Raw genomic sequence first — 17412 nt, forward strand, 5'->3', positions numbered from 1 at the left:
AAAAATATATCGCAACTCAGCAATTATTACTCACACCACTCCCCAAATATTATCATTGCTCAATAGGTGCCTCTAAAGGTCTACCGTCCAGAGGAGATGAGTTCTTACCGTCACTGCATATAACCCTAACTCAATATCGTCCTTTTGTACATTTTCCGTTCATCATCATATTTGTTATCTTGGTTGTAAACCACAATGTTCCGAGTATGATACCTGGGTTGAGAAACTGTTTTTTTTTTTATTTTTTGAACAGAATACTTGTCCGTTTCCGAGGACGTAGCTAAGACCGCTATTACAATAGTTTACGCAAATAGAAAACCAAAATATGTATGGGAATGACATATACTAACGATAAGTCTATTGCTGTTTTAGATATGCATTTTTTTATATTGTTGTTAACGACTGTAAAAAGGCGTCTTGGCAACCTCAGGAATTCATATCCTTGCGAAGTATAGGTGCAATAGCTGCGCTTCTACCTACCTCCGAAAATAAAACCATGAATACGAATAGCTATTCACATAACACTGAGGCATGCCGGAAAGGTACATAACATGACTTTTATGCTGCGAAAGATATAACAGGCAGAATCGGCATATAAAGAATAAAACCACAGAGTTATTGTAAAATTTATTGTTTTTTTTTTATTATTTTGAAATCACATGTTGTAACATTCATCTTGTTAATTAAAAATATTCACATTGTCGTTTAAATAATCTATTATGGTAATCTAGCTTACACTTAGGAGAAATAATGCCATTGAGTACCTACTACTTATATTGATGGAGAGTATTCATCCACCAATTACACGATTGGTCAAGTCACTCTACAACGGAAACATCACCTCATCACTTACATACAAATATACAGTATTATAGTACAGTTACAACTTGCATATTGTTTCGACATTCACTAATAAAATGGCATTAACGTGGTACGCTTAAAGACCGATCCTTAACATTAAAATTGTATAGAAATAATAAAAAATACATCATGCTCTTTGGCTTGCACGACGAAAAGTAACGCTACGTGAGATTGAGAAAAATATCTCATCACCTATCAAAGAGATCAATTCAACTGTAGTCTGTACGACAAAATGATGCATCGACATACACAAGTGTCCAGTGTGATATGCAAGTATGTTTTCGTCGGCAAATATTACAATAACAACATTGTTTGTCTTTTTGAGCTTCTGTTTCACACAAATCATTGAAATACAAAAAAAATAATGCTTGTTACAAAATTTTACCGTTTCCACGTTGAAACGTTATCAGTCTAATTAAATTTGATCATTTGGCAATACTGTTAATTTTCATATAATTATACTCTACTTAAAATACAAAGAACGAAACGAATCCAATTTACCGCCACAGGAAGACGTAAAAGAGATTTTTGACATTTTTATTGATATTTTGAGCCCATTGTTAAATCATTAGAATAATATCATTTATCAAGACGAAACGATTGCTACACTACGATGGATCGGAAAAAAGAAGACGAATTCATAAAGGAACAGGAATACAAATCGGTATAATGGCACCTCGACATTCCACTTACGATAACTTTAAATACTTTAAAAATAACTTTATATAAAAATTACAATTACAATTATTGGAGTTTTGAGTAAAACAACGCAGTGACTCGTAACATTTTCATCATCGTTTTGAACGCGGGATGTGGTTCACACGGTCATGTTGTGGTTCCCGTTCACTGTCACCGAGTCTCGTGAAATATAGGCGCAAAAAGACGTCGTGTCTTCGACCGTTCCGTACACTGTTTGATACAAAAATAATAACCGGCGCGTGAACATTCATCCGCATTGAGCAAACAATTCACCGGCCACGAACCACCAGACACCCGCCGCCTCACATGTCGGCGCGCGACGGCTGCGTCACCGTCAGCGACTCCGGCGAGTGCAGCGTGATGGTGGTCTGCGACGCCACCGTCACGGTGTTGTTGTCGCGCGGCGCGGCGGCGGGCGCAGGCGCGGCCACGGGCGCGGGCGCGCCGGCGCGGTACACGTAGCCCAGCAGCAGCGGCACACCCGGCGCCAGCGCCACCAGCTCAAGGCGCGCCGCGTCGCCGCCCACGGCCGCGCCGCCTCCTGCGGGGGCGCAGTAGTCGTACTGTCAGACTTTCTGCGCGGGCCGCATCTCGTAGGCCTGCGGGTAGGCGTTGGCGTAGGGCTCGGGGCGGCGCGCGGAGGGCCCGGGCGGCGGCGCGGACGCGGCGGCGGGGCGCGCGCTGTAGGCGAGCGGCGGCGCGTAGCCCTTGTGCGTGCGCGCGCGCCGGTGCCCCGCGCGGGGAGGGGCGCGGGAGGGGGACCGCGCGGCGCCGCCGTGACGCATGCGCCGCAACGTGTTCATCGGACGACGTAGCGTCTCCGACAACCGCCTGCAATATTAATTTAACTCTATTTACATAATTCAACCAATGATAAAAGAGTATAGAGGATGAGTGATATGGTCACGTGATATGCGGCACATTTAATGCATAAAATGGCGCTGACTCCGCCCCTTACAATAGTGATATGCTAGTACCGAAAATTTTCTATCGTCATCGAAAAATTAAAAGAGAGACAAACAAGCCCAAAAAAGATCAAATACGAAAGGGGTTAGGTTCTACCATAATATAAATATAACAAACCATAATATAAACAAACAAACTGAAACTGATTTATAAGTAACAATTGTTAAAGAAAGCAGTAACTGTTGTGATAAACATCCAGTTGTGTTTGATCTATATTTGTATGTTACACTATTCCTTGCTAAAAATTTTAGGTACAGATTAAGATATTTACTTAATACATGATGAATGGAATAAGATAGCGTAGCCAGCAATTATTTGGTTGGTTTTAATTTATTTTATTATTATGCTCTTTAATCGAGAAACAACTATGTTTCAGTAAACTAAAATAAATGAGCGTAAAGATGGTGGTTAAGATAATCAATTAAAATAATTATTTGCAATAACAACAATATGATTATATATATATTTACGTGCATGCAAAGGTTGCTCGAAACATAAGACCGCCAATTGTAAAAATATATCTTACATTTCATCTTTATGTTGTTTCTTTTATGTTTATCTATTCTTTTATGTAACAATTCTTATTTTATTCATATATATTAAAGTAATATTACTATTAGGTGAAGTATAATTATCATTACTATTTTACTTATCGGGAATATTGTTGGAAAACAGTTATCTTTTACTCGCGTTAATTAAACGTGTGGTTTATGCATTTCTTCTCAAAATGTAATGAACGAATATATGTATTTGGTGTAGAATTCCAATCACGTCGCCCAATATTCTCAATTCATTTTGCCTTGGTTTTTAATTTTTTTGGTACTCTAAAAAAATATTCTAATTTCACTTAGTTTGTCGTTCTGGATAATATAATATTGATGTGTGCTCTAACATTCTTTCAAAGACAAAAACCGTAACTGATAAACGGGCGTCTGTTAAAATATCGATATCAATAATTTCTAAACAAATCCACCCATCCCTAAGCTCGTTTGTAAACAAACATAATGATTTTAATGGATATAAATCACGCCTAAAAGGGTTCAAAGCTTATCAAACAAGATCCACATATAATTTTAATTGATAAAAACACATCCAAAAAGTAAATATACAAAGATATTTACTAATTTTCGGTAAAAACAGTTACTAACCTATGAAAAGATATTTCGGGGTCTTTCTTGCGTGAATTCGATTTGCATCCTTTCACACAACACTGAGTCATTTTCGAAACTTAACAAAAACACTAATAAACACACTGAACAATTGAGAATATGATTATATTACTTTAAATTCAATATTTATGAAGATTTGTTTACATCGTCTGACACTACATATACTTGCTGACTGGGCTGCAATAAATGGCGTTTCTGCCGCAAAGCGGTCCCAGTGTGTTGAAGTAAACGAAATAGTGCCATATTCGAAGAAAGCAATTATTTTTGTCTTTTTTTGTTGCGTTCCAAATAACCTTTGAGTAAAAGAGATAGACATATATATTGACAATTCTGCGTCGATTTCCCTAACATAAATATAACTTATTCATATAGCTAACTTTTGAGGCCTGTCCTCTTTATATTTAGTCATTGAATTCAACACACCTTGAAGCATCTGAATGTTTGCCGGCAAACATGACAGCTACATGACATTACGCGTGTCACCTTATTATATACTATATAAGGTTATATTCCCGTATTAGTATAAATGAATGAGAAGTAGTAAGGCAAGTTGCGATCGGATTAATGTAATTTATAATTATGGCATTACTACATAAGTACATTTAAATGTATGGGCACATTACCTGGCAGGCGGACGCTTGGGGTTGGAAGAGGGCGTGTGCACGGCGCAGCACTTGACGAAGGCGCCCATGCAGACGATGAGCGCGACGCCGGCGAGCAGCACGGCCCACCACTGCTCCGTGACCCAGGCCTGCACGGTCTGCAGCGTGGCGCGGTTCAGCAGCAAGTTCTTGAGCCGCGCCAGCGGACCCTCTGCGTCCACCGCGCGACATTTCAGGAACACATCACAATAACCCTGTCAAATAAACACGTAAGATGGTAAACACAATCCTCCTTTTTTGGTACAGCTAAAAAAGTAGGTAACAAGCAAATATTTAGCCTCTTATAAAACTGAAGAGTGTTTGTTTGAATTTGCTAATGTCAGAAACTACTAGTTCGAATTAAAAAAATCTTTTAGTGTTGGATAGCCCATTTATCGAGGAAGCAATCGGCTATATAACATCACGCTATGACCAATAGAAGCTATGGTCATAGCGTGATATATATATTTCGAGAGCATCTGTTGCGTGCGTTGCGTAAACGGTTAAAGTTACGTAACACGAAATTGTATCACAAAGTTCTAATATATATTTTAAAACAAGGTCCCCCACCGCATCTGTCTGCTTGTCTGAATGGGATGAACTCAAAAACCACCTAACGGATTTCGGTGAAATTCGGTATGTAGATACTTTGAGACCCCAGGGAGGAGATAGGCAAATTTCTATTTCCGGTAAGTATATAGCAGTACTTTTATCCCAGAAAACTCTTTCACACAGGCGGAGCCGTGAGTAAAGAGACTTTCTCGCCCTCACACCCACCACTACAACTCCTGTAAGCTAGGATCAGCAGTGGCACGCTTTTATGACACCGAGCAGTGAAGCTCGGCGAGTCTCAGGGAAAACTAATATGTCACTATCCCGCAACGAAATTAATCAAATAGAAAGATAGGGAGGAGTTGGAAATATTAATTGTCCACTTTCCTCCATAGCAATGTGGGTGACAAACTCATGGTCTAAGGAGGCGTATTAACCTCAAGGATAGGGACGTTTACAACTAGATAAGCTAGTGATAAAGCACCACGGATAAAATTAAAAGAAAGGGTCCTATCACATGAGCTGTTAGATTTGATTACAATAGACATGGCAATAACGCCGGAAAGCACGGAAATTCCGTCTAGTTTCTACAAGGTCCATGTAGTATACAACTCCAGATGTTATTTGCATACTGGTTAACATGATGTTGCGCTCTTCATGCCAGAGACTACACTCCCAAAGTACGTGATGAGCAGATTGTTCAACTTCGTAAGTAGGTGTCGAGCATGGGCACGCAACAGAATCAACCAGCCTAAATGAGAACAGTACAGCCGCGACTAAAGCTAGTATTAGAATATAAAGACATTCTTACCTGGAAGTTATCGCACGGCGAGCCTGGCCGCAGACTGATGCCACCCTCGGGCAGGCCCACCTTGCCGGCAAAGTCGGCCGTGCTCTTGCACGAGTCGGGCCCGGGCCCGGTCTGGCACGCCAGCTGGCACAGCGTGCGCCGGTCCACCACCACGGCCGTGACGCCGTCGCCGCGGGGGTTGGGCGCCGACGACAGGAAGCACTCCGACATGTTCCACGCGCGGCATATCGACTCGCTGCACTCGCCGTCCTTGCACAGCTGCGTGCCTGCAACACCAAGAGACACGAATGAGCGAAAATTTAATTTAACGCTAGTGCTCTATTTATAATTGTATCTTTTTAATGAGATAACTGTTTGGGTGACTTTCTACATTTATAATTTAGTGATTTCGTATAAAATGTGAATTGAATTTATACAGTAATAAAGCAGTAAAATTGATTTTTTTTTTCGAGTAATCGCGAAAATGGACCAAACAGAATAAAGTTTTTTTATTATATATATGACTTATTTTGATTGTTTTATTCTTGGCTTTGGATAGAGATTGTGATTATTTATAGAAATCAACCAAAAAGTTCTTAAAATATAATTTGAAGTCTGTCAAACACAAGCCGCAATAAGTAGTGAGCAGTAACTGCGTACCGTTGTTGCACTTGGTGTGGTTGGGCATGGCGGCGGGCGCGGGGCAGTCGGCGGAGTCGCCGGAGCAGAAGGCGGCGTGGCTGCACTCGGCCGCCTCGCGACACGTCTGGTTGCGCGCCGCCGCCACGAACTGGCACGACTGCGCCTGGCAGCACGGGCCTTGCGACGGGCTGCACAACACGACACTACTCAGTCGACACTCACACAAATGGATCAGAGGTGGATTGAAACCAGTGGCGGCCTTAGTGGGCGCGAGGCCCCAGGCGAAATCAAAAATACAACGCGTTGCCCCGGACGGCGCAAGAAAATTCCCCGGTTTTAACAGTTTGCTTGGTAAGATCGGAAAGTCCTCCAAAGCACCGCGCGCGAGGCCCCTGCAGGCGCGAGGCCCTGCGCGGTTGCCCGGTTCGCTTCCCCCTAAAGCCGCCTCTGATTGAAACAAATTTTTAAGATTTATAATTATCTTCTTTGTTTGTATAACATCGCATTAGTATTCTAACTCTTATAATTGCTAGTTTGTCAACATTTTTGGGGGTATAAATGTTGAATGTAATTGATTGAATACGCCTAAACCACAGAACGAATTTGGAACAATTTTGGCACACAAATCCACCGTGTCCTAGTGTAGTCAGTCGGATATTTATTTCGAAAAAGGTATTTCACTCAATTCGGTGAATTTTCAATCAACATGTAGTCATAAATTAAATTTTTTTTTGGCCTATCTTTGCAAACCTGTAAACTACGCAACCTGTTTAAAACTTCAGAGTAGTAAGTGTATATAACTGCTATAAATGTATAACGTACCTGCATTGAGTATTCGCTCTCCTGGTGCATCCCTTGGCGGTGCTGTTTTGTTCGCGATCGTAAGCGCTCACTTGTCGCGGGTAACAACAGCGGTCCTTGCATTCGTCGCCGTCGTAACCTACACCAATCATAAAAACTTTTGTTAATACTTTACTATTTGTTTTGCAGGAAAAAACGCGTAGTCGCTACCACTGGCGGTTGAACGGAACAGTTATATAGGTTTCAGCGGTCTTACGACCCACAGTAGGCACTAGGGAGTATAGCATCATTTGAGCGAGCGTTAAACCAAATTCCTAAATTATTAATTCTAAAATCAGACTTGTTTTTATATCAAAAGTAATCGAGCAACACGCCCATAACTTCCGTCTTGATAGTGGCCTCGAAATGCCATTCAAATAGGTTTGAATGGCATTTGTAATGGCCAGGGCAGCTATATAGCTATAGTTAAAGCTAAAGGCAAAATGTTTTTCCGACACTATCTTAAACTTTTGCCCGCAGTCCAATACCATGTATATAAGAATGCAATACGTATGGGCAGTATTTATGTTATACTAGCGACCCGCCCCGGCTTCGCATGGGTGCAATATTTCTCCACTATTTAATGGATGTTATTATACATATAAACCTTCCTCTTGAATCACTCTATCTATTAAAACAAAACGCATCAAAATCCGTTGCGTAGTTTTAAAGATTTAAGCACACATAGGGACAGAGAAAGCGACTTTGTTTTATACTATGTAGTGAAGTATGAGGTAGGGTGGTGGTGGAGGGTGTCGTACCGCAGTCGCACTCCTCGCCGACCTCGACGATCTTGTTGCCGCAGAAGGCGCCGGCGCTGGCGGTGAGGCAGTTGCGCTTGCGGCCGTCGCGCACGGCGTCGAGCACGGCGCTGATGTTGCCGACGCTGCAGGCGCTGAAGCGGCTGTTGTTGGGCCGGTCGCCCGACGTCGCCGACGCGAACATTATGAAGTTGCCCTCCTGCCCGCCCGGCCGACACTCCGACGGGTAGTCGTGCTGACAACGTACAGTGTCTTTAGTAGGTTTTATAGTGAGTGAAGAATAGATTACACGGAATTCGGTGGAGTAAAAATAGACGGTGCACTTTCGCCGGTAATGACTTTACTAGCAGATATTACGGCCGCTACTCTGCAAAGAACATTAGCATTGACTCTGATCGATAAATTTTATCCGGTATAGCCTATTGAGCCAGCAAGGTTTATAATATGACAAGGACAACTGAGACTGAAATATATTTGTTCGGATACTACATATCATAATAGAGTACGATGAATTAACATAAATAGCGTTTAAACTTACCGGTGATCCAAAGTTGTGTCCAATCTCGTGGGCCAGCGTCAACTGGCTCACTTTGGGCGGCACGCGACTGTTGTAATTGACGAACGTGATGATGCCAGTGTTGAGCGACCGCTTGGTGCTCTGGTACATGCCTCCTATAGTCTCTGTGTACGTTTTGTACTTCTCGCATATGCCGCCAGAGGCGCCACTTGCACTCGCCACCCACGCCAGACCTGAATGTAAAAAGTTTTTATATTATCGTCCTATTTATCAGTTCTAATTTTGTGTTCAGAGTGGCTCTTTTTTTCGTAGTTTAGTTAATTAAACATTATTTCAATTACGAATACATGTAGTTATTTGATTGAATTTCGCGTTTTATTGGTCAAATACGAGACTTGGCTTTTGAGAATTATCTATTGTCCCAGTTTTTCCAATTTTTATAATTAGAAAAATGATTGAATATGTGATAAAAATGTAAAAAAAAAACAATTAATTTCACGGAATAAAACCGAGTACAATATAATATTGTACCGCGTACACATCCAATATCCTCGCAACACGATGTTTACCGGTACTCTATATTTACATATACCTATAACTATATCTTCGTTATTTACAGGAAAGGACGGACGGACGGAAGGACTAGTTACAGGAAAGTGAATATTCAACCAGTTAACTTTTTTTAATAATTTTCCTTATATTAAAAGTAATTTAAATCCGTTGACAAAAATATATATATTTTTCTTCGATTACGATTTATCGATATTTTATTTAACACATCGATAAACGACGAACGTCCACGAATAATACAATATTTTATCGAACATATAACTTTAGTCTGACGTTTGGAAAACTAGCCTAAACCAAATATATCGGCATAATTATGTTGCTAGTTGACTTATCCCTAATTGACTTTTTCCTTAGGCTTCACTTCACTTGACACTAGATTTGCCGTATTAACTAAGTATAAAATAACCCTTAAACACATACCTAGAGTTCCTCCAGTGAAGTCTCTGTAGGTGAACACGTAGGCGAGACAGAACGCCTCGTGGTCGCCGAGCGAGTGCAGGTTGAGGAAGTTGGAGACGTCGATGTTGCCGAGGCAGAACTGGTTCGTCTCGCTCTGGTAGTGGTGCGGGTGGCACAGGGAGTCGTCGTCGATCTGTTCGACAAACATTGTTTTATAAAACCTTACTCTTACTAATATTACAAATACGAAATTTGTCAAATTGTTGAATGTTTGTTAAAAGTAAAGGTTATATAATAATAAAGTACGCTTAAATAATTGAATTGACTGCCTCGGTGGCGTAGTTGTATTGCACGTCCGGTACAATAGCGCTCTGAGGTCCTGGGTTCGAATCCCGGGTCGGGCAAAGTGATATTTGGGTTTTTCTGCTCAGTATCAGCCCGGAGTCTGGAATTTGTGCCCGAAATGGCTATAGGCTCGCCCCCTATCACATCATGGGACGGAACATACTTGGCGAAAAGTGGGTGCCCTAGTTGCGCCTCTGCATACCCCTTCGGGGATAAAATGCGTGATGTTATGTTATGTAAATAAATGAATAGACACAAAAAAACGAAGCATGTTTAGGTAAACATGCTATAACGTTTACAATGAGGTCTTTATAAACATTATAGTCACAGAAAGCTTTTTTCATTTAACCTTTTTATTATAAGGGAGATACTGTACACCAAGGGTACAATTGAAAATCATTAACTAAGGAGCCTGTCTATTTGCACTTTAAGGACTTTTATCTTTCCAACAATTATATAATTTTATTTTCAAGCAGAAATTCGCAGCATATTGTTTTCTAAAAAATCTTTGCAAATAATGAAAATCCCAGGTCAACTATAAAACCGTCAGTGCAAGAATCGGTTCTACACTTCACTGATATTTCCCAACTAACTGTCCAATCAAAGGACATTGTCGAAAATGGCCCCAGAACCAACAAAGGTGTGACTAACACCATAATTATTTATGTATTTTTTTATATTATTTGCAAATATGTGTATAATACGGACAAGCTGCTACATCCAAAATGAATATAATATAAAAGTATGGTAACGACTTAAAGTCAAAGTCGCCGACATGTTTACTACTAATTGTGTATAGAGATGTACCGGTTCGACAAAACGATAAATCTAATTACCGATAATTAATTATTGAATCATTTTAATATATTCGATTTGTTAGGCGATATGTTCTTTAATTATTATAATAATATTTAATCGAGCAGTGGATGCGCCTCAAATAAATAAGTAGTTAGTTTTAGGACTAAATTGATTATAGATCAAGTCGTCTATGAAAAAAGTTTTTTTTTTAGTTTTTAATTCATATTGAGTTACTTTGTTCATTTAGATTCTATATTAGCGACCCGCCCTAGCTTCGTACAGATAGCAGAGCATAATATATTATGCAAACATTTATTTTTCTGTCTGACAAAATATTTATGAATTATACATATAAAAAGTATTAAATTACTATCGGATCCGCCCGTGAAAGATTTTCCGGGATAAGGGGCCCGCTAAATATTTTTCCGAATAAAAATAACCCTATGTTGAATAAAATCGATTTTTGTATAAATGATCGATATAATCGATCCAGAATCTAGTCGAGTAGTATCCCTAATTTCTTACTTTATTGTTCAATTCAATTTAATGTCACTCATACTTCACTCATCAGAGACAAATAAACTAGACTCTCACTTTCCATATAATATATTATAATTCTCTGACTCTCACTATATCATTGACGATTCGGCTATTATAAAGACTCTGTGCGATTGATTACGATATCGACATACACTAGCTGTGATTTCTGGACTTTGTGAACTGATATAACAATTTACATGGCATTGATAACGGATACGAAATGGAAATTGCTTTTGCATTAATTTGGCTCTGCTGGCGGGTCCATGGTGTTGGAGAACGAGCAGATTCGCCATTGTATACAACAATGGACAGCGCCTCGTTTGGTAAGCACATTTTTCTTTAATCGTACAAGTTTAACTGCCGCCAAACTTCTAGTTCGCTCCTCAGTTCCTGTTCTTGGTAACTGCGTGAAGACAGACCAGAGTCTGTATACTACCTACTACACACTTTAGCATGTGGCTGTGGCAACTTAAGAGCAACTAGCAAGGATATTGTTGATTAAAAAATGTGTGTCATATGCTTGAAGGTTTCTTACATTTAATTCAGCTGGAAGATTTGAATACATAAATCTGCTTTCCGTGTGACACAATATTAATATATTGCGATTCTAATTTGAGCATAATGTGTTTGTTTGTTTTTTTTTTTCAGGTTGTAGCCTTTGATCTTATATGTACAGCATGTTGGACCACGGCCCAAGAGTCTAAACATACTTCAGCTGTAACAATGTTAGTAGAAGCTGCGTGCTCTGTAATAGAATGTTGGAACTCCGGACTCGCTCACATCAAATAATTTCATTAAGGACAAATACTCCACATCATGCTTATAGCAGAAATATCATTTTAGAAAGACTTGCACCATTGGAGGTACATATAATGAAAGTTTATATTCATTTAACTAATATGGTGATTGGCAAAACTGAATTGATAAATAATACCATAACAACAACCCTCCTGCACAATACTCAGATAATATTTTATAAAACAATGTAGGTGATGAGGAAATAAATAATATGAACTGAAAATATTTTTTATTTGTTTAATTTAATACTACATGCCCTAAGAGTCTACTAAAAGTGTAAAATATGCCATGCTTCTGATGAAGCGTGAATGCTCAACAGTGCACCTCTGTCTGTCTCTTCGGGGAATACGTACGTTTATATAGAAAATACATAAATTCTGAAGGATACTCTTAGAGGATGTTAATACTATAACTACATAATAAGGTACATTTTTACTTATAAAAAATTATATGAATCAAGTCTTAAAATGATATGATATGATGATTAAAATGATACATAGTAATGAATCTTTAGGGCTTATGTATATTAGATAGGTACTTATATCAATAAAAAGCATATTTAAAGCGTAAATGATAGGACTATAAATCTACTTTGAACATTGAAAAGTTTTCAATGTTTACTATCAATTATAACCTCAAAATCTCATCGTTTTTTTGGATTAATGCGATATCCCAGCTTGTCCGTTTTATAAATAACTAGCTTTTGCCCGCGGCTCCGCCCGCGTTTTAAAGTTTTTCGGGCTAAAGTTTTACATTATAAAAATTACGCTATATGTTCTTCCCAGGGTCTCAAAATGTCTCCATACCAAATTTCATCTAAATACGTTGGGTAGTTTTTGAGTTTAACACGTTCAGACAGACAGATGCAGCGGGGGACTTTGTTTTATAATATATTTTTGTAGAACTTTTTAAGAGGAACAATCCCGTCATACATCATTGTTACATAACGTTAACCGTTTACGCAGCGCACGGCAACAGAAGCTCTCAAAACTAATAAATTTTTCCCGTTTTTGCAACATGTTTCATTACTGCTCCGCTCCTATTGGTCAAAGCGTGATGATATATAGCCTATAGCGCTCCACAAACAAAGGGCTATCCAACACAAAAATATTTTTTCAGTTCAAACCGATAGTTCCTGAAATTAGCCATTACTGCTCCGCTCCTATTGGTCATAGCGTGATGATATATAGCCTATAGCACTCCACGAACAGAGGGCTATCCAACACAAAAAAAAAAATTCAGTTCGAACCGGTAGTTCCTGAGATAAGCCATTACTGCTCCGCTCCTATTGGTTATAGCGTGATGATATATAGCCTATAGCACTCCACGAACAAAGGGCTATCCAACACAAAAATATTTTTTCAGTTTGAGCCGGTAGTTCCTGAGATTAGCGCGTTCAAACAAACAAACAAACAAACAAACAAACAAACTCTTCAGCTTTATATAATAGTATAGATATGTCATGAGAATTTATTAATGATTCTAAATATTATAAACATTTTTCCATTGCTGTTGGTTCCAGGGCGAATTATGTATGGGCACAGAACAATGTCCTTTATAAGATAACATAACATATTACAAGCACATAACATTTTACAAGCCCATACCTTAATTCGCTGCACTTCAAACTTGATATTCCTGTGTTCCAGTCGTCCGTCGAACTTCGTGCCTCGGTATATGTAGTTGACGGCGGTGACGTGATGTGAGATTAGTGATAGGATCTCTTCGCGCGTTTTCATGTCCACTTCGGCCTTTTTGCTCGGGTCTTTGTGCTGAAATGATATACCCACTCATATTAAATGACTAGCTCATACGGTTTTCACTCTAATTCTAGAAAAAATCTTCCAAAATTCAACTGGATTCTGGAGGCATCTAACAAAACCTTTCAAATTCGGGATTTGCCTCTTGGTTGCTATGAAGAAAAAAAGAAGATAAGTACATGAATGACGAACTTTTTTAATGAGCAAAAAATGATAAAGTATGACAGCTTTAGCATCAATTTAAATTCTAGTTATTTTTAAAGTCGATCATTGGCCGTCCGATTAATGGTTGGGTCGATCCATATATCGTCCTATTTTTGAAGATCCATCTCATATTCGCATGGAACATTCGCAGTGCCTCTCTAGAATACCTAACTCTTCAGGACTCAATTCTACAAATTCTACATTTTGGGCAAAACGGTTTGCTTGGATAGATAGATAGATAGATAACTTGTATAGACCAACATTGAATTTAGGAATAAATGTTACGGTGTAGTTTTAAACATCCCTATAAGTATTGTAATAGGTATCACACATTTTCCTTACACACTATAATTATACATTGCATGCAACTCTATGTATTTTTGTGTCCCTTAAGTGTGTCAGCGATAATAATTCATTATACTAATTATTTGTAATAAAGTAACGGCTTTAATTATTCATTGCGTATTTTCCGCACAAACAGGACAATATGAACACTAGTCTTGAATACCAGAAATGCTAAATAATGAGAAATCCGTACAGCACCAAATACACTCTTATAATGTATTTGTCAAATGATGTTTAATGAAATTAAAACGGAGGTATCGATACTGTAAATTATAGGTTATATTACTGTAATATTTTTTTGTATATTGCAAACAATGGTTACAAAAGCATGCATAAGCAGGCTTAATGCTAACGGCATTTTCAATTAACTTGTGGTGAGGTGCGTGATGTGATGAAGTATGAAATCATAAGGAGTATGTATGTCATTTTCAATTATTATTCAGAATCCAAAATAAATTAGCGAATGATTTTACTTGTTATTCACAAATATGTGATATAATATATATTTTTTCTATCTAAACTTTTAGATATACAGCAAGTATAAAGTAATCATTGTTTGGTTTTACATGCTATTTAGAAAAGTTAATTCTATTGCTATACAGCGTATATAGTATGATTTATGCCATTGCGTAATGAGTTTGTTTTTTGATCTAATAAATATTATTGATTGTACTTGAATACGAATTATAAAGCACCGAGTGGTGAAGCTCAGCCAGACTTAGGAAGTATTAATCTGTCTTTGACCTGATACTGATAAAGTAGACGATTTGGAGGAGTTCATACTTTGTATTATTATGTTTGAAAGAGTTAAAATACGTCATAATGATAAACTAACGGCCGATTTCTTTGAATTATTAACCGCTAATAATACGTTACTGTTATGAATAAATCAATTCGAATAACTTATTTTCAATCCAACAACTTCATTCTGGTTGGTCTATATTCACCAGCGATCTGTTAATAAGAATCGGCCACAATTCTATTATTATATAATAACGGAAGAAATTGAGTGGCTGACTGACTGATTGATCATTCGAAACAGCTGGAATTAGAAGCATGACGTTTTGCTCAAGGGTTCCTTAAATGACGTAAATGAGCACACAGAAGGGACGTTTGAAAGTCCTTGCCCTAAGGGATTGAAGTAGGAAGATGCGAGCAAAAGCTAGTTGATAAATAATCTTACATCTGGAAAGCCTTCCCTAACGTGGGCCCATATGAGCGGGTCGGTCTGTATGTAGAGCGAGCAGGTGTTGCGGTTGTCGGGCGCGGCGCGGCGCGTGCGCGCGTGCTCGCCCGTGTTCGCGCTGCGAGAATACTTGTTGTGGTGCTCCCAGTACCTGAAACAAGCGTCACATTTGTTTTTATGTCGGATAATGTTTAAAATGAATACTATGGAGCGCCTTTTTCTATGTTTCCCTTCGGTTGCATTATGAAAATTATAGGTGTTAGCCTGCCTATCAAATTTGACAAATGAGACGAATGGCATACGTATCTGAATTTAACATGTAACGAATTGGCTTTCAAATTATTTCCGAAATACTAAAACGTAATATGAATAGTATGCATGTACACATTTTAACCTTCTTTAATTAATGATCGTCAGCATAATATTATCTGGGTAAAAATTACGTCAAAATATCTTGTAATAACAAAACGATAAATACAACTAACAAATACTGCAATCGAACACATTTTTTCCTTCTATTCAAGATAATTTACTCAACGAATCAACAATTTTGAATACCAAATGCAATAAATATTTATTACACTACCGTCGTGGAAACATCTCTAATTGCTATAAACGGACGTTTATGAACCAAAGTATTTTCTAATGACTTTAAGGTTCTATATTTCAATATAATTTGCACAAAAGTATTTGACGCAAGAAAAATAACTTTTGTTGTTGTATTTACTTTTATCCTACACGACATGTATTTTTGTCTATTCTTCGCATTAATCGCGTTAAAATGCAACTGACAAATAAGCATTGCTATATTAATTTAATAATAATTGTCTAATAGGAATCGCTCTACATACGTAACAAAAAGACAATGCGAAGAATTGAGGACCTTCCTTTTGATGTCGGTTAAAATGTACCTAATGTAGATACATACCTAGGAGGATCGTCTCTCAAGCTGTTCGGATGTGGCGGCGGCGATCCTGACGAGTGGTGCGTGTGCGTCGGCGTCGAGTGCGGCGGCGCTGGCGCCGGCGACGTCGGCGGCTCCTCGTCAACGCCAGAGTTCTGGATTCGCTCCATCCATTGCACCACCTCGTCGGTGATGCCGCAGCCGCCCACATGACCTGCAGTACATAGAAATTACCTTAGATACAACAATGGCGTTATGTATGTTGTGAATTTTATTTTATTTTATTTTATTTAATAGTCCATTTATGATTAAGCAAATCTAATATCTTCATTGTTTCTAGTTGAATTAATTTAAAATATGGTATTTAATTCGACACAGGTGAAACAGACTTTTTTTTTTGATAAATTACATTATTGAAAAACAAAAATGAATTACATCCATAAATTCAATTGTGAAAATCAAAATCAAGATATTTCTCTACTCCATAGAGAACTCTCGTAACTCATAGAGTAGCTTAGACGAATAACACTTAAAACTTGAATGTAGTTTCGAGTCCATCCACTCCATTCAACCCTATTCCATACAATATTTTCAGTAGAAATATATTCACAGTAGAATAGTTATCACCTCCATTACAAGCTGACTAGACGTCATAATAACATTGGCTTCAGAGACCACAGCGTTAATAAAATGAATGAATATTGTGAGCACTGTAGTCTGTAGGTAAGGCATTCACATCGCCCTAAGTTCAACGTTTTAGAGCTACGCTGTGAATTTAATAAAACCGTCACGGAATCGCATTTAAGCCAATAGATGGTAATAAAAATAGTTGGCGCACTGTACAGTTTACACGCGAAAAATACGACGACGAAATGGTGTTTGTTTTGAGCTTTATCTATTCATATGATTACGGCAAACAATAAACGTCGATATGGTACGCACTTATCTTGAGCAGATATGAATGAAGGCCGCAGCCGTGAGAATAACGAAAAGCGGTCTATAAAAATGCAACCGTCGTCCGTGACCGTATATTTAAAACCGTAACCATTCTCTCGCTTAAGGCGATACCTCAAGGTCCATTTTCATACATTTTGTTTCACCTTTAATCTGGGTAACTAAACAAGT

At 38.5% G+C, this 17412-nt stretch overlaps 1 protein-coding gene across 1 annotated transcript in view; it reads right to left on the reverse strand.

The window, feature by feature from the left end:
- Positions 1-615: 615 nt before the first annotated feature.
- LOC115448198 (disintegrin and metalloproteinase domain-containing protein 10) overlaps positions 616-17412 on the reverse strand; it is a 68764-nt gene continuing 51967 nt past the window's right edge. Inside the window, exons 5-15 of the mRNA XM_030175552.2 lie at positions 16312-16501; positions 15381-15534; positions 13496-13660; positions 9429-9600; positions 8460-8671; positions 7922-8156; positions 7143-7260; positions 6339-6508; positions 5700-5965; positions 4319-4551; positions 616-2391 (exon numbers count right to left, since the gene is read on the reverse strand). Coding sequence (XP_030031412.1) covers positions 2127-2391; positions 4319-4551; positions 5700-5965; positions 6339-6508; positions 7143-7260; positions 7922-8156; positions 8460-8671; positions 9429-9600; positions 13496-13660; positions 15381-15534; positions 16312-16501 — 2180 coding nt within the window. The 3' untranslated portion in view covers positions 616-2126. The remainder of the gene's footprint in view (positions 2392-4318; positions 4552-5699; positions 5966-6338; positions 6509-7142; positions 7261-7921; positions 8157-8459; positions 8672-9428; positions 9601-13495; positions 13661-15380; positions 15535-16311; positions 16502-17412) is intronic.

The sequence above is a fragment of the Manduca sexta genome, chromosome 20 (genome assembly GCF_014839805.1).
Source record: "Manduca sexta isolate Smith_Timp_Sample1 chromosome 20, JHU_Msex_v1.0, whole genome shotgun sequence".
NCBI lineage: Eukaryota > Metazoa > Arthropoda > Insecta > Lepidoptera > Sphingidae > Manduca > Manduca sexta.